Raw genomic sequence first — 24,022 nt, forward strand, 5'->3', positions numbered from 1 at the left:
GTCATTTGTTCTGACTAGTGGGGCTGTCGCCAGTGCTGATTGCTGTGGTGCTGTCTCAAAGTATTAATTATACATAGTACATCACAAAACAAGAAGAAAAAGAAATACACTTGGTATTATTATTCAAACTAAAATGACACTTGTGAAATTCTGTGGTTATAATAATTAAACTCAAAGTTGTTCTTTATCTGTGAAATTAAAAAACATAGCAGAGTGGTAACCATTCTTGTCTTGTCATCCCGCTCGCACTAACTGTGGCGAAAATAGGAATACTGAGTACTGACTGTGTTACATAAATCGGAATGTGATTCAAACTGATTTTACGAAAAAACTATTATCAATTGTGGGGTAATAAAGTAAATATACAGTATTTATAAGTGGTGCTTGTGACGTTTTGTGTTTTATACCAGTGTTTGGTGGTGGAAGTGTCACTGATTAGGGAAAATGTCATCTATGAAAATGATGATAAGCCGCGCGGCCGCCAGTCGACTCTTAACCGGCGCTGCGAGACCTGTGGACTCGGTGGAATTTGCAGTCTCTCGAAACAGGAACATTTTCATCACTGTAAGGACAATGTCGAAGGCACTGACAGTAGATAACATCAACCCAAATATTTTAAAACTGGAATATGCCGTCCGAGGGCCCCTGGTCATCAGGGCGACAGAAATCATGAAGGAACTAGAGAAGGTAAGCCGGAATTGTTCAAAACTCGTTTATATTACTTCACCAGTGAAAGTAATTACTTCGAACATAAATTTCGGTATTAAATCAGTTTGTAATACACGTTAGAAGTCACTAAACCCTCAAAGTCGTAGAGATCGCAAAATGGAGTTAATACCTACATAAAAAGATACCTTTTTTTTATCAATACTCATATCCTACTTTTTATGCTCGCCTTCCGTCACATAATAAATAATTAGAATAAGACATTATATTCAAACAGTTCAGGGTACTGCTGAATATTTTTTAATATTTATAACACACTAGCTGTTGCCCGCGACTTCGTCTGCGTTTGATTTTGTTTTTAAAGTATTCAGTATCGCTAAGCCTTAAATGAGTATAGTAGTATATATACAACATGTGACTGTCAATCAATTACAGACAAATAATTTGCAATAAAATAAAATTGCGACTATAATTAAAGATCTAAGTTATCCTATCTCTTAAGTTGGACCAGACTGCTCACAGTGTGCCAATTTAATTTAAAACCGGTTAAGTAGCTTAGGAGTCCATCGCGGACAAACATTGTGACAGGAGATTTATATATATTAAGATAGCCAACCTTTTTTGTAATGTTAGTTATTTCAGAACATAACCTAGGTCAGAAAAAAAGTATGAATTTTGCTTTATTAATGTTTGTTCATGTACTTGCAGTAGCCTACAACAAATTAACCAACAATTTCACTTCCTATTCTCATTAAACATCACTCATAACTACCAGTAACCCAACATTGTATACTCTATCCATTGTCCTTGTGTGCTAAAAATTACTACGTAAATAGTTTTCAAACACACATGCACTACACACAAATACAAAACTAGCAAGCATTAGCAATCGCTTCAAGACCTATGTTCCATTGTGATGGGTCATCACAATCATCATCATGTTATATGATAGCACTGTTGACTTTAAACATGTACATTTGGTTTTTTCCACTTTCATAATCTGCCCATATAAAGTACTATACAAACCAAAAACTATGCACATAATTTACTCCTTAAAGCTTATATTGGCCACAGCACTCATGTTTTTAGACATGACTTAATGTTATCCTTTCACTTTAGATTAATGTGCCCTTGCACAGCAAAGGTTCTTTTTAGCACAACCTATATGTTCATTCTATTTGTACAATGATGTTTTTATTAGGAAAGGCTCTTGTGCTCTAACAGAGAACATCAGGAATCAAAGGATTAATAGTTTATTTATATTGTTAGCTTAACTATTACCTTTATTCTTGTTGTAAGAGGAGTTCTTCCAGATCTCCATCAGATTTTCTCCACATCTGCAGGGCTAGCACAGGCAGGACATCAAAATTATATACCCTGATTATATCCCCTGACAAGGTATATGTTTAATGTGTCCACCTGCCAAAGCAAAGGAACATTGAGGTGGTGAAGTTTACTCCCGTTTATGATTACACAGTGCTTTGGAGTTGATTTTGCTGTGAGAGTAGATAAATTTTTATCCTTTCCCGTGGGAGATAATTGTCTCCTGCCCATGCTGGCAGGATGTACCCTGAAGCTAAAATCTTTCAATGCTAAGATGTAACTAAAAACTCAAAGTTTATTAATGCTGTATTAATAAGTTGTCAACATGGATTTCTAAAAACAGCTGTTATCTAATATTTTATTGAGTATAATAAGCAATATATGCGAGGATTAATGTAAGATATAGTAAAATGTTTGATAGATGTTTTATTATTGCTATAATCATATTATGATGTATATGACTGCTTTAAATTGACACCAATGCAAAGTGCATGATCAAGATGGCATGTGTTCCATTTTTTGGCAGCTGCTTTTAGAATTACATTGCTCTCTAAGCTGTGAACATGCTCCTTTTGAACATTTTTTTAATCTTTTTAGTTTACATTACATTTGCCAACTTAAATCACAGCTTTGGTAGCTGACATTATTTTTTTATTAATTTTATTAGCTGACCTGTGCAACTTTGTCTGCACTAAATTGGTTATTGCCTATTGTATATAGGTGCCTTAATGGCTCGCGGCATTTGTCTTACTTTTAGCGTTTTATTAATCTCAATTATTAAACTATTTATTTGGATAAGGATTACTATGATGATAAGAATGTGACCATGTTTCGATTGTACCCATGTTTTGATTGACCAAAAGGCGGTTATTGTGACTTAACAGTACCAGTTATATATATTATAGCCACGCGGACAATTTTGTAGGTAATGATGATTACTTTAAACATGTAGTTTAGCAATATTTTATGTATAATTTTTAATTTTCGCGGCACTCGTCAGTAAAGCTCCAAGTCGGTACGACTTTTTCCGACATCTTCAACAAACATCGTCATATTTCTAATGAATTTTCAGAAAACCATAAAAGTTAGAAAGAAAATAATTATATACATAAACCTACCTCATGACTTACCCTGTCCATTAGTGATAACCGTATGAAAATCCATTTGGTAGTTTACAGATTTTTGCGCCCAGACACACAGACAGTCAGACGTAGCACGGGACTTTGTTTTGCACTTTTTAAAAAAGAAAAGAAGAAGAAAAGTGCTGAAACTCACTACACTTTTTCAATGTGATTTTCATTCCAAACTGGCACAAGAAATGTAGGGCATACTTTGATTTGCTCAGCCAAATATAGTGCTAAAACAAGGCCTATTTCTCACAATAAGTCAATCCTTTTAACTGTTTTTAAAGGCTGGTAAGGCTCAGCATATTATAAAGATATAACTTAAGTAAAAATTATGTTTACAGGAGTTAGTGGCTCTAATTTTTATTTTTTAAAGTGTTTACCTACACTTGGAGGAAAGTGCCATAAGATTAAAATACAAATTTACAAATCTACAAATAGCTTAGTGGTCCTACTCCCATCCAGTAACCAACTTGGATCACGTTTGCTTAGCCGACACAATGGTTTGATTGGCGCTGAGGCAAGGCCACACCACCTTGTTAGCGTATATTCGGTAGGTACAGTAAACCTCGAGCAGCTGTTTGGATACGTGACGTAGATCCAATAATAGAGCACTAATACAAATAGCTTTGCTGAAATGACATCAAAACCGCGCAAATAGTGCTTACCTGTATGGACCGCTCTGCGCTGAATAATGGATTGCTGAAAGTGATTTCGATTCTAATGAGGTAAACCCTAACAAATTAAGCGTGGTGCTTCAGCTGCACCACTTGTATGTTTGTCTGTAAAACGCATTCAAATTAAACTAATCCTCACGGCTTGGAAGGTTTGGAATAATACAAATGCGTTTTCTGCATTACGCTGATATTGTGACCCACCAAGTTGCATTGAAGTAGGATTGCGGGTTAAAATAGCATTTAGAAAGTTGAGTTATCAATGCGTTTTTATGCACGGGACAGCGGTGATAACAGCGAAAGTAGGTGCACACCGAGCGATCTGTAGCTAGGAGGGTCCTACTGTTCACGTACATAAATAAATTGCAGTGAATTCCTAATCATACGCACGAGTTCCTTCACACGCTTGTTTTTGTAGAAAGAAGACGGAACTCCTCGAGACAGCAAACAACTTATATAATCAGTTCAATTGTTTAGTAAACCGTAACCTTTAATTCAATAGTAACATGTAGATATATTTGACATGGATGGTTTGGTTTTTGAAGTATATATTATTATTCCAAAGCATAATCGATTCTAAACGTTGAAGAAACAACAAATGAGCCAGCTTTTTTTAAAGTCACGTATATAAATGATTAATAGCGTACGCAGGCGAACAGGCGTGTAAGTAAAAGCGAAATGAAAATTTGCCAATAACACCATTGACCTTTGGAAAATTTCCCTCCAACTAGAGCGGCCTTGAGGATGTTCAGCGGTATCATAAAACAAACATGTAACTAGCTGATGAGTTATAAATACTCCTCGCCGTAGGGAAATTCGCTATAATATTTTGCGTTACCATTATAAACTTCATAACTATTAATACTTGTAAAGGCCATTCGCAGTGGTCTCAAACGATACTTATCAATTCAAAGTGAGGAAATAGACATAGGCTACATCTCTATAGCCTCACCCTAAATAGCTTGGAATACAGAAGATGCAGGGTAACCCATATGGTTGCTGATAAACTAATGGTACATCCATTTGCTCCTTTGCATTCTCTAATGATTCATCGAATCTACATCCACATTAAAGGCATAACAGGTCGTCAATGGTGTTGCATCTGTAGTGGAACTTATAGCATAAAGAAGAAGAAGAAGAAGTGATAGCCTAGGAAGCGATGCTTGCCCAGTAAGCGGTGATACGAAAGTAAAGCTAAGGCTTCCCTTATGACTAATCTAGTCGTAAGGGAAGTCGCTAGACCGAATTTAATGCGTTTTTAATCCAAGCAATTTAATATCACTTGCTTTAATGGTGAAGGAAAACATCGTTAGTTAATCTGCTTGTCTCGGAGTTCACCATAATGTTCTCAAGGGGTGTGAAGTCTACCAGTCCATACATAGCCAGCGTGGCGGGCTACGGCCTAAACCCTTCTCATTCTGAGAGGAGACCCGTGCCTCGTAGTAGCCCCGTAGTCGTACAGTTTTCCGTTATGTTCTCAAAGATGATGACGAATGATGATGCTTGGAAATTCTGTGACTATTGATTCGAAGAATTTTTAAAATGCCTTAGTTTGCGCTATGATTAGATAAGAAGCCGCATTTCTCTGGCTGTATGACGTCGAAATCATCAGAATGCTTTGCGAATTCTGCCATGATTCTGACAAGCCGCTGTTCAAATTCCGATATGCATTTTATCACTGTGTTGGCGAAATCTAATTTGGAAACGTTACTTAAAAGGCAAAGACTCTCGCGTGTCAAAGTGTCTCATTGAAATAAGAATACCTGCTCATATATAGACGTTTTGGTCGACCTCCCTGGCACATACCAAATTGGAGGGGCGAGGGGCAGGGGTGACAGGCAGGGGTGCCTTGGAATACCTATATAATTTAGAATTTTCTCAGGTATGGGAGGGTAATACACATTATTTAGTCCGCTCCTTAGATTGCATCATCCGATGACATTGCCGTCAAGTTAAAGTAGGTAGTTAGCTTGTAGAAAAAATATACGTCAGTAGAATGCTGAATGTTTTGGTTAATTTAAACAACCTCTCCGCAATAAAATGTTGTGATGACTTGCGTGACAGCGGTGAGTTTGTATTGCATGTCTTGCATGTAAGTGGGCAGGCGGCCGATGCAGTTATACCTGATATGTTAACATTTTGCGGATTATTCGGCGCAAAAATTATCTTGTTTAAATAAAATAAATCTCGGTTTGTTATATCTACATCGTACCGGAAAAATCTAGGAATATATATATATATATATATATATAGCAGAAATGTGTAGATAAAGCAGATAAACGAGATTCAAATCAGAGTTGAAAACATTGTTAACGAGCTCGATAACATGCACTGATAAGCTGATAACAGCTCTCCACTTATTCCACTTAAGTGTTCCATAGTATCTTGACGAAAATAATACGATTATGGGTAGTCACATAATCGATAGCCAACCGTACCTATGAAGTTAACGTGCTAGGCTGCCACTAAAAGTTATTTCTAAACGGGTCATTGAACTAAAGCTGGTACCAACACCTCATTCCATTTTGCCTCGAGGACGCAAGGTTCTGTTTCCGGTGGTGGGAATTTGTAAATTAATAATTCAGAATTTTCTACGGTCTTATCCGGTGGGCTTTGATGGTTACAGTAAACTTTCTACCTATCTACGATTTAAGTTCCAGTACGATGGTGCGTAGAATCTAATTATCCGTAAGTACGGATATAATACAATTGCCGTATCGATTTTATTCGACTACAAGTAGATTATAATCTAGGGTAAGGAATTTAAGATGGAAGCACGTGGTCTTGGAGGCTTGGTCTGATAAAAAACGAACAGTAAAATGAATGAGAGAAACGAACAAAAAAAAACCTTGAACGGAGACGTAACAACCGACAGTGTAACTAATTTATGTTAATTAGTCATTTATGCAGCGAAGACCAACGTAACTAACAGTTAGAGCGTAAGCACACGGCGTATTTTTAACGCGCAGACGACGCGCGTATTAGGAACGCGCGTCTTCAGCGCCGTAGACGCTGATTGTTGCGTTTACATTATACAATATCCTAGTAATCAATCAGCGTCAAGAAATGAATCTGGCAGTTCACTCCTAAATGGGGATAGCAATGAATCGGTTACAAATGACTCCGATATCATATCTGACATGTATGATGATATTGAATAAATAAATCTTATTCTCTTATTAATAATCAAAGTGCACTTGTCTTTTTAAGATTGATTTAGAACTGTAACTGGTCAATAAATAAATAGGTACATAATAAATAAATAAATACTGGTTGTTTTCTTACCTCAATGTGATGAGTTACCGTTCTTCTGCCGATATACATGATCTCATTACGGCGAGTTAACTCCGGTTTTAGATACAAAAAAAGTTCTTGGAATGACGGATATGACATTCGGACGGATAACACTTATGATATTTCTTCCATCTTCTATGTATTACTAATTTTTTAAATGTTGTATGATAATGACCACTCAATCTTTTTTCACTCGTAAATGGGTCTATCCAATAGATTCGGTTTTTTTTTCGTTTCTTTCTTTTTAAAAGAAGAACTAAAGCCAGCGTATGCAATGTTGTCTCAACCGACGCCATTGTACAACTGAATTCGAGGAGTTTCTGATCAAAACGCAAAAGCTACGAGCGACTACAGCGCGTATACGCGCAGTAGAGGCGCGTTTCACGATCGCCCCGTGTGCTTAAGGTTAGAAGGTTGCGTTCAAATCTCGTATGAAGCACGTATACGCGCGTCATCTGTGCGTCGCCTGCGCGGATAAAATACGCCGTGTGCTATGGCTCTAACAGTTTGAACAATTACCTGCCTCTCTTTTTTAAATCAGGCAATGGCAGTTTCGCTAACATTCGGCCTTTTCTGACTCAATGTAGGACTAAAATAAATGTATTCTGACCTTGTTTAAAGGATATGATAGTAACATATCAAATCAATGATTTAAAGTAGGCAATATTTGAAATTTGGCAAATGATCACCATTTGAATATGATGGTTAATCTGGCAGTACGCTCATTTTTATGTATGAATTAATCGTAGCATTCGAGAAATCTTATATTAACGTTTCGGCCATCCCATTTCCATTTTATAGCACCTTGGTCAAAAACCCTGTGCACGCCACTGGCTGCCATGTTCATTATATGTGCCCCATTTTGTTACGAAAGCCTGTGGCAACAAGAACAAGCTCATTGGATTCGCTTCCGCTCGCTCTTTTCATATTTTGCTGGACTCAAACTTACAACGGGCTTATTCTTAATTATCTTAAATTGTAGGCTTTCAATTAAATTATCATTAAAATTTCCAGAAAACAAGTATCGTTAATGCGTGCTAAAACAAATTGCTAAAGATAAACAATACGAGTACATGTTTCCAATGTAGATATTCTGTATGGAGTGTTATTTGATATTTGAATAGAAGCTGCGGGCGTTGGGGGTCACGTGATATCGATTGCCGACACTAATGTACCCTCGGCCCTGCGCCAATGTTCGCAGGAATTTATATAATTCCGTCAAAGGACAATCAGAACATCGCGGCGATATTATCCGTACCGCGATATTATATCCAAATATTATGTACTTTATGTTATTCATAGTTTCATGAAGGTTAGGACAATAGTCCGTAAAATCGATCAAAGATCAAAATGGCCGATGCTCGTGGTCCTTATAAAATTGCGATAACCTTAACAAATAAATCATAAGTTACTCATTTCACTAGACTGATTCTAGTCCTACTGTGTAATGTTGGATTTTTAACTACGAACTCTTCAACTCTATGTAGAACTTCTTGAAATCAATAAAATCCTCATTAACTTGCGTCATATCCTTTGTAAGAATCCATACCGTACGTAACCTTGAGACTCAAAGTAATGTTATATAACACCTTAGAAGGCTTGTGTTATAAAACTCTATACACTCATAAGATTACTAAGTATCTATGTAGGTACTATGCGTTTGTAAATAGTAAAGTAATTTATTTCCTCTCAGATGTACATATGAATGTCTCCGTAATGTACCTATAGCCGTTGATAGCTCTATTAGAAGTGCATTGCGAAAATTGTCGTTCATTACTCAATTGAGCCAATGTGATATGATAAGAGACATCACGTACGTTGTGTTAAACTTGTCCGATAACAAGCAATATATAGGCAATATTGGCTGATATATTAATCACTAAATGTAGTCTTATGTAATGTATTGCCCCATTGACTGATCCATATCCGAATGTATATCGATTTCTTATGGGGTACCTATTCTATGCGGATTTTCCCACTTTGCGGTCTTGACCTGCTTGTATTCAGCCCCTTGGAATTTAGGATGTCATCGATAGTGACAGACAGTCCCAACGTACATAAGCCAACGGGGTCTCTATTTCAGCACCTAGGAAACCCAACGCTTACCAGTCATGAGAGAGTAAAATATTTCGGTAACTTTCTCTTCAGAACTTAATTATCAACACTTTCCTTGTTAGCCGATCATCGAATACCGATTTCATTTATACATATGTATAATTTATAAAATGTTGGAGAATATTGCGGGACACTTTTGTTCTCAACGTATAATATTCCAAGCATATAATAAAACCAAGGCAAGGAAAATCATCATTTATGCCACCACTAGCAGCTGCCGCCCTATCGGCCAGACTTTGGGGTGATTCAAGGCGACTTTAATAAAGCAAATACAGTACTTTTGTCTACAAGACCGGTTTCGAATGGGTGAATTTTAATTTATTTCCAATAAGTCTTAACTTGCGAATCGGTGCAATTATTTTTAACAAAAGTTCCCTTATTTCTGCGGCGTTTCTTCGACCATTTGACTTTTAAAAAAAAGTATTGGATGGAAATCCCGCTCTTTCTAAAAAATAGGTCCTATTAAAAATAAGTAAATTTTTGGAATGACTTCAAGAAAAGAACGAAAGAAACGAAAACTAAGTACTGAACGATTAATTTTACGTAAATTACGTTACATTTACAGGGGGTACAGAAGCCATTCAAAAAGGTGATCCGAGCCAACATCGGGGATGCACACGCCATGGGACAGCGCCCTATCACTTTTATCAGACAGGTACGCTGAACAGACAGTTATATATATATATATATATATATATATATATATAACCTGTGAAATGTTACACTGGAGGAAGGAAATTTTTATCACTCCCTTGAATAATGCTTGAAAACAAAAATGTCTTAAAGATTGTATTACTGTGTTATAAAACTTAATGAGCGTATCAATTATAGCAGAAATTCTTATTAAGACCTAAGTTATTCGAAGCTAAAACTTAAAAAAAACACTCATTGAAAGTTTCATGTCGTGCTAGGTGCTGGCGTGTGTATCTTACCCCGAGCTGATCGACAAGGGTGATTTCCCGGAGGACGTAAAACAACGGTCCAAGGAAATTCTGGATGCGTGCGGGTAAGTGACAAGTGATTCTTTCGAGAAATATGATGACGTCAAATATGTTATCCGTTTGCTGCCTGCAGGCACCGAATACCTTATACACATTATATTATTCTGGTCGCTTCATCACACCTTCCATCCAAGGGCAGCCGGACAGAGTCTGATGTGTGATAGTAAGAGCTTTAGTAGTCAAAGAACTTTTATTTACTGCCGCCGTGCGTGCACGCACAGGGCGGCAGGCAGGCTTTGCAGGCGTGCCCCTCGCACACCCTGCGAAGTGTTGCTATGTTTATAACCGATGGTTTTATACTTAACATCGGGGGCCCACCTCACTCGGTTTCGCAACTGCCTTCATCCTGTTGAAATCCTGTAACTATGTATATTTCGTTACATCGTATAATTACACTTTCATGATTTTTTCCTAACGCCGCTAAAGAAGTATAACTTCAAAAAACTGTCATAAATTCAAAATTCATTTATTTCAAGTAGGCCTAATATAAGCACTTTTGAAACGTCAAGTCTGTCTGTTTGTAGTGATTCTACCACCGGTTCGGAAGGCAGATTCTACCGAGAAGTAGCCGGCAAGAAACTCAGCAGTTGCTCTTCTCCAACATCAACAATTTACATTTTGCATTTGAACATTCATCTTTCTATCTTGTGAGAGCTGAAAGCGGAGCCGGATGCTTCCAAGCAACCTTGTCATTAAAAAATTCATCAATTGTATAGTAACCTCGCTGTAATAAATGTGTTTTAACAAATTCTTTAAACTTGTGCATTGGCAGGTCCAAAATCACCTTAGGAATCATATTATAAAATGTATTAGGCTCATATCTGTGAGAGCCCGTATAACTCATCGAAGCATGTCTCGTCCACCGGCAGGGGCCAGTCGGTGGGCTCGTACTCCGCGTCGCACGGCATCGAGCTGATCCGGCGCCACGTGGCGGAGTACATCGAGCGCCGCGACGGGCACCCGGCCGACTGGAACAACGTGTGCCTCTCGTCGGGCGCGTCCACGGCCATCAAGAGCGTGCTGCAGCTGTTCTGCAACGACCTCGGCGGCAAGCCGTCCGGTGAGTGCGCCCCGACCATCATTGGGCTGGCCGGGTGGGCGATGTCATACGCATGCGCAAGAGATGGATGAATCGTGTGCAAGAAGTGGAAAATAAAAGACGAAGAACAGCTGAGCCGGTCATCTGTCACGGTGTACGTGATATGGTACCTGGTGTCGTGGGAGAGAGGAGGACGCTTCCGTTTTAAGGCATTCTACTTTATGGAAAGCCTTGATGAAGCTTAGCTTGTGGAGCGCTTGCCCGGATGCTGGCCGGTTCGTCTGGTTCGTATCGGGGTGTAACCACGTAAGGCAGCGCTCACGATGTTTCACAAAATCAGGTTATGTGAGTCATCTCAGAGCTCACCAGCGGCGCTCTCAGCCGGAGTTGGAAACAGTCGCTGTGACCGAATACGGTTAGGATTGATTGATTGATTGATAGTTGAATGTTGATTTGATTTAAATAATTTGATACAACATGTGTTACACATTAAACATTAATCATTAATCAGGAAACTACACCACTATGGAATTCGGGGCATAGCTCTAGATTTAATGATTTCCTATCTTAATGATAGAATTCAAAAAGTTGACGTGAACGGAAAGCGGTCTAACGGGTCATTTGTGCAAATTGGTGTCCCCCAGGGATCTATATTAGGACCCTTCCTATTCCTCATTTACATGAATGACCTTCCTTACCTAGCTGAGGACAATCACGGGATAGTATTGTTTGCTGATGATACATCATTGATGTTTAAAATTAAACGTCGTGAAAAAAATCTTGACGATGTAAACATATGTCTCGCTAAAGTAGTACAATGGTTTGAGGCTAATAACTTAGCTCTTAACGGAAAAAAAACGAAGAGTATTAAATTCACACTACCGAATGTTAAACAAGTAAAAACCATTGTACAACTTAATAATGAGCAGTTGGTTTTGGTGGATACGACAATCTTTTTAGGAATAACTTTAGATGCTAAGCTTCAATGGGGCCCACATATAAATAATTTAGCGAACAGACTTAGTTCTGCAGCATACGCGGTAAAAAAGATTCGTCATATGACAAACATAGAAACTGCTAGGCTTGTTTATTTTAGTTATTTTCACAGCATTATGTCCTATGGCATTTTATTATGGGGTAATGCTGCTGATATAGATTCTATTTTCGTCCTGCAGAAAAGGGCTGTTCGTGCGATGTATAAAATGGGCCCAAGAGAGTCATTAAGGGATAAATTTAAAGAAGTTAAAATAATGACGGTGCATAGTCAATACATATATGAAAATTTAATTTATGTCCATAAAAATATATCAAAATTTAAAAAGAAAATGCAGTGTAACAATATTAATATTAGAAGCAAAAATAAACTCGTTGTGCAGTTTACTAGGCTACACAAAATTGCAAATTCATTCAAGGGCAATTGTATATTATTTTATAACAAATTACCAAATGAAATCTTTGAGTTGTCTCTCAATAAGTTCAAAGTTTATATAAAACGTAAGCTTACAGAAAAATCCTATTATAACATTAAGGATTATTTAAACGATAAAAAAGCTTGGGTGTGAATTGCTCTAGCTTCATAGCTTAATTTAAATTTACTGGAAGATGGTGATAACAAAAAAATAAATTTACCCGGCTAAGTTTGTTGTGGGCTCTTCTTAGACCAGGGCGCGTTTGGAACCCTCGTAGCTTTAGATTTAAGTTGGCGAACGAAGTTATCACCATCCCGTTACAATTATGTAAACAATTATGTATGAATGCTTCATAAGTGCCTGTGATAGGCCTACATGAATAAAGAAATTTTGAATTTGAATTTGAATTTGTTATTGCTGAATACTGCGAGTATCCAACTTAAATGTTCATTAATTTTGTGAGAGTATAATGATATAATTGCTAATTAAAATAGTTGCTGGATTATCAGTTAATTTTCGTCAATTGTTTCACAGAAGGTAATAATTCAAATAAGTGTTTCATAACAGGGAAACTTCACGCACTTGTTTTAGTACAATTTCCACGCCCAGGGTGTCTAGTGCGAGATTTTCTAATTACGTTTACTTCTTCGATCGCGTGAAAGTCAACAACGATTTGTATGGAATCGAAAGAGCGCCATTTAGTTAGAAAATCTCACACTAGGCAAATATTTTATTAAAGCAAACACTAGAAGCCTTAAAATAAAATTTGCTCACTCGGAATCAAAGGGATATTTTAGCATATAAAAGTAAAATTCGTCAAAGTAAAATTCTAATTTTCATTTTAAAATTTCTGCCGAAGCTCTCCTTGAAGAATTATAATCTAATTCGAAAATTCTTCAAAGCAATACGCATAAAATCCACTTTAATCTGTCGCTCAAGCATCTCGATCCTCGAAAACGAGTCCTCGATTGCGAGTGAGCAAACTCTAAGGGTAGGGTGTAACGGCGGCCGTGTCGGCAGGCGTGATGGTGCCGATCCCGCAGTACCCGCTGTACTCGGCGTCGCTGGCGGAGTACGGGCTGCAGCTCGTGAGCTACTACCTGGACGAGGCCAGCAACTGGGGGCTCAGCGTGGCCGAGCTGGAGCGCGCGCTCGCCGACGCACAGCGCGCGGCCCACGTGCGCGCGCTCGTCGTCATCAACCCCGGCAACCCCACGGGACAGGTGCCCAGTACAGTCACGGCTGGCATAGGCCGGAGACGAAAATTAAATCCCTCAGGCTACAAGAGATCAAATTAAAGTATTCAAAACATAAGTTTCCTCCCCTGTCAGGGTAATTTTCGCCTCCTGACCAGCTAGCCGTGCTGGAGTTTTTAAATAGAAATTGTGACGTTACGAATAAGCGTCTCACCTGATGTCCCGATTGATTCGATAACCGCCGCTCGAACATCTGCGGCACCAGCCGAGCCACCGACGCTTTGAAATAAATTTTGAATACTTCAACAACAACATCAAACATTAACTTTTACTAGTAGTAACAGAATAAACACCAGGCGTCTAGTTCTGAGAAAATTTTTACGGGTGGAGATTCTCGGGTCAGGTTCGGGGTCATTCCGTTGGTCACATTTTAGAGACTACCAGTTTTAATACCTACATTATAATAGATTTTGAAATTTGACGGCATGAAATTCAGGCTCCCTTTGATCACAATTTCACACCCGCCTTGCCCCTTTACGTGTGACGTTGTTTATTTACGTGAGCGATTGGTGGCGCAGGTTCTGACGCGAGACAACATCGAGACCATCATCAAGTTCGCGCACAAGCACGGGCTGTTCATCTTCGCGGACGAGGTGTACCAGGACAACGTGTACGCCGAGGGCAGCAAGTTCTACTCCTTCAAGAAGGTAACGCAACAGCTTGACACACTCACTCACTCACAATTAACACATATTAATTCTTGGCATAATTCTCAATCTATACTTCTATACGAAAAATCCGAAGATTTTTTGGTTGACCGCTAATCTCTGAAACTGCTGGTTCGAATTCTAAAATCTTTTTGTGTTGGATGGTCCATTTATCCAGGAAGGCCATAAACTATATTAAATCACCGAGTAGGAGCGGAGTATCAATGAAAACTATTGCAAAAATACGTGCGAAGCGTAAAGGGTAAAGAGACGCCAAAATAATGTATGGCTGAACTGTTCCGCTTTTAAAAATTCTAATAAAATGTCCGCGACAGCTTCATATGTCTATGATTTAATTTTGTCTGTTATTATATAATTTTAATTTTGTCTCATATGTGGACGAAGTCGCGGGGGACAGCTAGATACAAATAACATGACGTATAGGCCAAAGCATAGATAGATTAAATAGTTCATAGGGGAAATAGAGTTTCCTCGTAGCTCAACGAGATGCGTAACACATGGTAATGGCTTATGGGTCAAGTTGCTAGAATGACGACACAAGCCAATAATGCTGCGTTACTGTACCCCGCGCTAACCGGACAGACAAAGTCTTCCAGTAGACATTATGTCCAGCTTTTCTGCAACTTCATCGGTTTAAATTCAGATTCTAAACGGATTTTATATTTTTATTTTTATGCATATATTCTTTTTTTTATTACTTACAAAACTTTATTGCAAATGCATAGAAACAATTCATGATACACAAACTAAGAAGAAAAGCTTTACAGTTTTATGCAAAGGCGGCCTTATTGCTAAAGCAATGTCTTACAGACAACCCTTGGATGTATGTACACTTTTATGTTTCTGCAATAATGATTTGCTTCTTGTAGTGTCTGGGAGTGACCACAGTCTTCAGTCCAAAATTTGTAATGTGGGCTTCCAGCGTTTGGAGCATTATTATTCAAAAATAATAGTTTAATATCATACACTTTTGCGTTCCTAAAATAATAAATAAACTCGGGTGCAGTTATGCCTACTGAATAAGGTACAGTTGCTACTTGCTAGTTTTACTGTTTGTGTGTCAGGTCTGAACCGAAAGTGTGTTAAAGTTTCGCTTATAATGCTTAAAATAAGCTTCAGTTTATTGGTTAATACCGGTTTCTAAAGACTGGACAATTAAGTGTAAACCGTGAATGTTTTGTGCTTATGGGACGCTTTCAATTTGATGAGTATATTTTGATAATCCTTATAATGTTACTCCTCAGTTATAAGTATTTCGTAGGTAGTCCATTATTTTAGATTAAATTTTACGATTTATGTGCGTATTTCATGACCCCATACTTTTTCCAAGTTAATTGGTATATAAATGATAATAGTTGTTTTTCCTAGATTTACTTAAGTTTGGTTTTCTTTAGTGTTCATCTCATTCACTTATTTACAGATTTATGTCAATTTTTATAAAAACCATTGGAATAGCTTTAACAGACAAACGGTTTGTTCCCAAGTAGTATGCTAGGTTGTCGGACTCCCATCACAAAGTTTACCTTTACTGAAATACTTGTATCATTTAAGATTTTTAATATACCTTTATTTCAATAACTCAAAGACAGTACTTTTTTCTACTGATTGAAAGGATTAAAAGTACTGCCATAATTTACCCAATTATTTTTTGGTTTTTTTTCGACATTTTCGGTCTCCTTCAAATTAATTTTAAGTTCTTATTCTATATCCAAAAAAGATGTCTTTGTGTATTGATTTTCAAACTTTTAATATTTAAATTGTTGTTTAAAAATCGTCACATCGATCGATTTGTATCCAGTTCAGTTAACCTTTTGTGCTTTGCCAAATTAGCACCAGAAATGTCTTTATTATGTCACATTCTTAGTTTGTTCATTGTATACGTAAGACAGTAGAAGTATTCGAGTGAAGTGAGTGATGCATCGCATCTGCCTGGGCCGGTCCGCAGGTGATGTCGGAGATGGGCGGCCCGTACGCCGCGGTGGAGCTGGCGTCGTTCATGTCGGTCAGCAAGGGCTACATGGGCGAGTGCGGGCTGCGCGGCGGCTGGATGGAGCTCGTGAACATGGAGCCCGCCGTGCAGGCCAACCTGTACAAGTGCATCTCCGCCATGCTGTGCCCGTCCGTGCTCGGACAGACCGCGGTGGACTGCGTCGTGAGTACCTTCTTTCATATTACGCATTCTCGTAGTTTTAGCGGTCTCACTTCACACTTCACACAACTAGTGACTAACGTGGCGAACTTTTTGACTGCGCAGAAGAGAAGTTTAGATCACTTTTGTTTTTTAGCCTTGAAGACATTAAGACGGACATATTTGAGCAGGACGTCAGGAGTCCTATAATTTTGGAAATGTAGGTCACGAGGCTGAAGACGGCGAAAATGCGACGACATGCGCTGTAAACAAGGGCACCAGATTGGTTCAAAGAGTGGCCCATCCTGGAAAAAAAACATGCCTGGGTACGAAGAATACGAGGGCAACAACGGAGTTTAGAAGTAGGTAGTGTTACGCTAGGTTCAGTTTACACCCAGTACAGAGATAAAGACATGTATGCTTGCTAGACAGCTATGGAAAGCTAATGGAAATACTTCTAAATAGAGTCACGGCTTTCTGACCGTCTTAACGGTTTGGATTTAAGCTGTTGATTGCGATAATAGTAGGAACGGCCATGGAGACTCGCGGGGTACTCTCAGAATCAGGAAACCGTGCGCCTTAATATTGCCTTGATGTCAAAAGCCTTCAACTCTGCTTCTTGGAGGGAGAAAGTTCTGGACCTTCAAAGAGACGATTCTCTGGATACATACAAAACCTGGTGCGAGACTAAGTAAAAGTTAGCAGAGGAGTGTCTCAATTATCAATAATATGATAGGGTTTTCAGCTGAAACAACAGGAAGGGATTGAGTTAGTAGGTTTTCCGATTATGTAGCATTAGTAGTCTTGGCCAGAACTAACTAGAGACTAACGCAAATACAGCACTCGATAAAAATACGGGAGGATGTGGGAAAAGTAGTGGCGTTAGAGAAGACGAAAACAGTTGTTTTTAGCGGACGGCAGAAACCCAATTGAATTTCACATAAAAGATGCGACAGTCTTTCCGATCTAGGAGATTAAATATCTTGGGGTTTGGCTTGACCAATGCCTAAATTATAAAGAAAAAACGGAGGCCTTGAGCAAGCAAAACAAAAAAACTGCCATCGGTGGCACACTAAGTGTTATGGAGGTACAACTATGAAGGTATCTGCAGAGCATGCTGGACTGATGCCGTGACGAGATCTCAGGACTAATTCCTATTTATAAAATGAACAGAGAACTCGCCCAGTTGTACAAGGTCAAAAAAAAACTGTCGCCACTTGAAGTGCGAGACAGCATCCTTATCTATCCTAAAGATTATGCTTGTTCAGGACTTGAAATTGCATAACAGAAAACACGGAGAGGCCCCGACCGATGGCTCACGTTGGCGCTTAGTGGTCACGGGTTAGTCAATACTTGCCTCTTTGCCATTGGAAAAGCTCCAAGTTTTTACAAAGCCAATTATCCGCTAGTAAAGACATGCGATCGGGGGTAAACCTGATTGCACGCTTGTTGTTCAGTGATGCGGATTGGAAAAGATATGGCCAGATATTGAGGAGCATTATGATGCTCAGAGAGAATAGAGATCTAGAAACGAAGAAAAGGCGTGAGATGTAAGTCGGTCGGGACCAATGAATGTCACGCGTTTCCTTGCAAACCTGGAAGTTTCGAGGGGGTTGTCTTAGTGCGTGCTAGTCGGACCAGGCAGAATTCTGTAGGGACTTTTCCCTTCTCGGCGAAGAGAATCGTATCGTTTGCATAATTGGTACATCAGTCGACCTTTGCAATGGAAGTTTTACTCTCGAAGTTAATCTATTTGGTCCGCCAATAATAATCACCTGTTACCTAAAAAATAACCTTTGGTACATAAGTGTGACTCGACAGCTAAAATGATCTTGATTTTATGCATATAGCATCTTGCATCCTGTAGTATCATTTTAGACTAAACAAAAAAACCAAAAGTTTCGGGATTTAAAACAAATACATCCAAAAGTAGCAGGCAACAGTTGTAGTCTTTCAGAATTTGCATTCCATTACCCACGTACATATACTAGAGACACCAAGTTTGTTATTAGTGATTGAGAAACAAAGATATGTGCTATAGTTCCTATGAATAGCTGTAAGCCAACCAGATATACTTATATAAGTGTCTGCAAATATTGGTGATTTTTATTAGGCTAAGGCTATATTACTATTGTTGAAGTAGGTCTATCGTAGGCACTTATGCAGCATTACGTGTTTCCCATTACCCCGCGCCGTGGTTGCAGGCCAAGCCGCCCGCTCCGGGTGAGCCGTCGTACCCGCTGTGGCTGGAGGAGAAGACGGCGGTGCTGGCCTCGCTGGACAAGCGCGCCAAGATGATCGCAGACACCTTCAACCAGATGGAGGGCTTCCAGTGCAACACTGTTCAGGTCTGTACTACACGGAATTATTCTTTTGAAATTAAATAAAAAAAATCCCGACATATAATGTACTAAAAGCTCAAAAGAAAATAATTAGTTATGTCCTAGATAGGACCATTTATCATTCCACTTTCCTCATAATTTTCAAGTTTTTTTCGTTTTATTTTTATTTCGTTAGCCATGTACTTTATTGTACTCCATGTAAAGGACATTGAGGTTGGAAAAATAATGTGTACTCCGTCGTTTTGGGCGACCTCCATCTTCGACCGATTTTTATGTAAGAACACTCCCGGCTAATTTATCTTTGAATCAAAATCATAGCCAAATCGCCCGTTCGGGAATTACGATATCACAGACAGACGCACACACGAATACACGTCAAAGTTATAACGTCATTCTGAGCCTGCGGTCGCGTTTTGTCTTTTATTAGAAGAAATTTTGAGCTAACTCACATGATCTCGATAACAACGTGGAACAACCGGGACCGATGGCTTCACTAGATGATAACATCATCACCTAGACAAAAATTATGTCAGTGGTCGATCTACGATAGAACGTGCTAAGGTCAATCCTAGTCCAAAAAAGTCCCAGTGTATATCGATGCTCAAATGATGACTACTTCCGCACCTTTAGGGTTTTTTTTATTGTTATTTAAAGCGGGGAGTGCAGCACACTCCCTGTGGAAATTGCAATGCCTCTACGAGACAGGGCGCGGGTGGCAGCAGGTTCTGAGCGGGCGTGTGTTGCAGGGCGCCATGTACGCGTTCCCGCAGATCTGGCTGCCGCGCGCGGCGCTGGCGGCGGCGGCGCGCGCGGGGCAGGCGCCCGACGTGTTCTACGCAGCGCGCCTGCTGGAGCACACCGGTGCGCGCCGCGGGTCTCCTCCCACAGAAAGCAATATCCAAATATATGTGTAATAATAAACGGAGGTGAACTTCTCCGATCCCATGTTCGCGTGCTCGAGCAGGTGGACACGTTAATTATATCTCCCGTTAGGGAATATCATCGGGTGATACAATTTTTACCTCCTTCCTGTGCTAGCCCGCTGGGTGATAATACAGTATATTGGAGTAACGGATCTCAGGCTACAATTAACACTACTGTTTATCTCTGTTAACGGCCCGTTCACGATAAGAGGGACCCGCCTGCCACAACGTACATTGTAGAACAGATACAATCGTTAGTCTATCCAGTAGCACATAGCCTGTAAACGAGTGGCGCCATCTAGTTTAAACTTGCAGGAGTTAGGTCGTACAGTATTAATTAATTTCATACAAAAAACAGCACATCACTCTGTAAAATCAAACACTTGTGATTCGAGCGCACGATAGAGTCGTGGTTCGCGCGCTGTTGCCGATGTAACACAGAGTAATAACCAGTATTTTATGTAATCATTTATGTAAATATTTAATATTTAGCAAACCATCGAGTTAAGAAAAGGCTTAGAACGAAAATTGTTGGTTTTAATGTAAACAAGTACAGGCAAGTATTTTTTATTTAACCCTGTATTCGTGCAATACTCTGTCATATATAAATTATGGACGATTATGACGGATATGCTAAATTATGTTTTTTGTGTGAAGAGGGTTATTCCGAAATGGAGCCATATAAGTTTCATATAGATCTGACAGAGAGTTTCGGAGACTGACGACGGAACTCTTCAAAAACAGACAGCAAATGTGTTTACACAACTGTGGCACTCGGTGGAGATAAAAAAAACTCAGAACACAAGCATTAAAAATAGTTTATTTACTATTATACCCATTCTCCAATTACGGATTTCGATTTCGGCTTGCGAATACTTATGATATACAAACTACGGTTTGTACACTCATTGATACTCAATATAATCTCTCTACTCTATCACCTCCCGCAGGCATCAGCATCGTGCCGGGCAGCGGCTTCGGGCAGCGGGCCGGCACGCACCACTTCCGCACCACCATCCTGCCGCAGCCGGCGCTGCTCCGGGAGATGCTGGACAGCTTCAAGGCCTTCCACTCGCACTTCACCGAGGAGTTCTCGTAACGCGCATCCGCGACCGACACTTCACACTTACTATGATGTGCGGATGAGAATAAGGGTTCATTTGGCATGACTTCCCGACCTTGACGAGTATTTAACCTAGATATATTTTCATTGTAAACACGGTTTTAATCCATGCTCAACTGTGATCGTTAGCAGCGGTCAACTAAATACTCCTTGAACCATTCTAAGGAGTTTCAAAAGGGTTGCGTTCATGGCAACTCCGGCCGAGGTGCTACGACCTCCTATATAGTACCATGTTATTGACCACAGACTGCCCGAAATTTCCTCTCGATCGGGAAAAGGTTATTAATAAAAAAAGGTGATTAATAAAAGAATAAAAATTCTAATTATAATTTACCAGTTGACCCTAAATGAAATTCTTAAAATGTAATTTATGGTGAGAACATAAATAATTATTGTCGTCCCCCATAAAGAAGATAATAATAATAAATCTTCAAAATTGGGTATCAAACATAAATTTCAATGCAGCCTCACAGGAAGAGTTTTCATACCAAAAAAACCACTTTTGAGAAATAATATAATAAAAACTGGAAAAGCTAAAGAAGTCACGTGTAAATCCTATTCTCATTTGAAACACCGTAACAGTAGCTTTCAAGTACTTTTAAAAATACCATGTTGATATGTCCATGAAAATGTTTGCAAATATTAGTATGTTAAGTTGATCGCACATAAAATGCCGATGCTAGTAAACATAGGCTAAATCCGTAAATTACGTCTCACGTTAAGGGGGTGGGAGGGGAAGGGAAGGGGATATCCTAAATTTCATGACGTCACATTTCAATTCTGTTATAACCTAAGTGTTAAACTAATATCAGAACTGCTATTTTAATTTAATAATTAACCCCACACTAGGGAGGGGGAGTCCAATAAAGGTCATAAAATCATGAAGTTCGCGTGACGTAATTTATGGATGGCCCCATACTATAGTTTTCTAAATTACATTCACTTATGCACATAGACAAAATAATGACTTGTCATTTAATGGCCTCTTTAATATGCAATCAACTTAATAAAGCATTTAATGTCAGTACCGTGTAATGTCAAAATAACTGTACTATGAGATTTTAGGTAAGTTTATTTGATTCATAGACAGCATTGGTACAGTTTCGTAATAAGTAAGAGATTAAGTTCGTGATAAAGTCAAATGAAATTTGTGTTGTCCTTGTTTAACTAAATCAGTGAGATTGGTTTTGAGAATTGTTTCTAAACTGCCTGTAATCTTTATTTGTTTATTATTTTTCAATTTATATTAATTCCACTGCCTTTATTGTATATTCGAAAATGACCAGAACAGAAGTTCAGAACTTCAATCGAACTTGAAGAAAAAAATCCAATATTTATTACCGTAACAGTTACCAATATATTTAACCATTATTTAACGAAGAAAATACAATATGTTTGAGACAGTTTCATCGACTTAGTGATGAATTTGCTCATCTAAATGATGTCAGGTAAAACTAGTCTCAGGCGTGCCATTTCATTTGATTCGCACAAATCTGCGCGTATTATTTATATTTTTTGTTTATATTTATTAAAATCAATAATCTTAAAGTAATGGCAATCAGTCATTTACTTATAATATAAATGTATGAAAATGTGTTAAAATAAATTGTGATTTTTTTGTGAATTTGTTTACATTAGTGACGTAGCAGACCTAGATTTATAATCAGGGCTCTCAACAGTCTCACAAAAAAAAAAACGTCGTATAGTTCAAGATATATATTTTATTATTCAATTCGATTTATGTGTTAATAATCAAAGTCAAAGCAATTACTCAAAAAGAAACACTCTTTTTAAGCAATAATTGTCAATCCCTTTTTATGACCATGCACAGTGTGGTTGTATTTATTCTTTAATTTTTTTAATTATTATCAGATAAATGAACTGCACATATTGATTAACTGAAATAATATACAAATCATGGTTTTGATATCTGGGGCCTTAAAATTTTCCCTACAGAATCTTGTTACGTCACTGATATTAGAAAAAGGAATGTGATACTGCGAAATTAATTTACATTGGTCGCATTTATTGTTTAAAATGCACGATTTACTTATATATACTACATGTTAATTAATTTACTTACAATATTATGTTATACAGTTTTATTTCCTATTGAATTATTATAGTTAGCTCGTTAGCTGCGGCTGTTGGACGTCCCCGAGACGAAGCGATTTGTTGCGGAGAGTCGAAGAGGACAATTGACGCCGTTGAGTATTGTTGAAATAAATGATGAAAACACATGTGTTTAATTTGCTTTTCCTGGTATAATTAAATATCTAAGCTAAAGGCCCACTAGCCCGTGGTCTAGGAATATTCTTCAAAATCTATGCTACCACTTGTCTCTATTCAATCGTCGGTCGTGCCGTGGCTAGTTACCAGCAAGCGACACTGACGACAAAGACATACCGCCAAGCGATTTAGCGTTCGCTTCGGTGTCGCCTAGAAACTAGGTGCATGGGTTTAATATATTTACAATATCCCATACCCCTATGTAGCCATCCGCCATACCCCCTATCAGGTTAGCCTGTTACTATCTTGGACTGCTGACATTAAACACCAGCAGGGCTAGAACAGACAGGAGACAAATTATATCACCCGATTATATTACCCGAGTCATTAAGGGATAAATTTTTAAGAAGTTAAAATAATGACGGTGCATAGTCAGTACATAAAATTTAATTTATGTCCATAAAAATATAACAAAATTTAAAAAGAAAATGGACTGTAACAATATAAATATTAGAAACAAAAATAAACTCGTTGTGCAGATCGCTAGGCTACACAAAATTGCAAATTCATTCAAGGGCAATTGTATGTTATTTTATAACAAATTAGTTCAAAGTTTATATAAAACGTAAGCTTACAGAAAAATCCCATTATAATATTAAGGATTTCTTGAACGATAAAAAGCTTGGGTGTGAGTTGCACTACCTTCAT

The 24,022-nt window shown here is 38.4% G+C and overlaps 1 protein-coding gene across 2 annotated transcripts; it reads left to right on the forward strand.

The window, feature by feature from the left end:
* The first annotated feature begins 13 nt into the window (after positions 1 to 13).
* Positions 14 to 23,325, forward strand: LOC120630231 (alanine aminotransferase 1-like). Of its 2 annotated transcripts, XM_039899378.1 has the most exons (10): positions 14 to 687; positions 9,762 to 9,851; positions 10,108 to 10,202; positions 11,067 to 11,257; positions 13,666 to 13,868; positions 14,420 to 14,548; positions 16,515 to 16,721; positions 18,902 to 19,045; positions 19,786 to 19,900; positions 20,913 to 23,325. In XM_039899378.1, exons 1-10 carry the CDS (start codon positions 445 to 447, stop codon positions 21,059 to 21,061), a joined length of 1,566 nt encoding a protein of 521 aa, XP_039755312.1. In that variant the 5' UTR covers positions 14 to 444; the 3' UTR covers positions 21,062 to 23,325. The 2 variants fall into 2 exon arrangements, with proteins under 2 accessions (XP_039755312.1, XP_039755313.1); XM_039899379.1 differs by lacking the exon at positions 19,786 to 19,900.
* The last annotated feature ends 697 nt before the right edge of the window (positions 23,326 to 24,022 follow it).

This window comes from Pararge aegeria, chromosome 16 (assembly GCF_905163445.1).
Source record: "Pararge aegeria chromosome 16, ilParAegt1.1, whole genome shotgun sequence".
In the NCBI taxonomy this organism is placed as follows: domain Eukaryota; kingdom Metazoa; phylum Arthropoda; class Insecta; order Lepidoptera; family Nymphalidae; genus Pararge; species Pararge aegeria.

Excerpts from the sequence above, each read along its gene's own strand:
- LOC120630231 (XM_039899378.1), top strand. The coding sequence starts at position 445 with ATGTCATCTATGAAAATGATGATAAGCCGCGCGGCCGCCAGTCGACTC. Across the intron at positions 688-9,761 it reads TCATGAAGGAACTAGAGAAG|GGGGTACAGAAGCCATTCAA; the intron begins GTAAGCCGGAAT and ends TTACATTTACAG. Across the intron at positions 16,722-18,901 it reads AGACCGCGGTGGACTGCGTC|GCCAAGCCGCCCGCTCCGGG; the intron begins GTGAGTACCTTC and ends CCGTGGTTGCAG.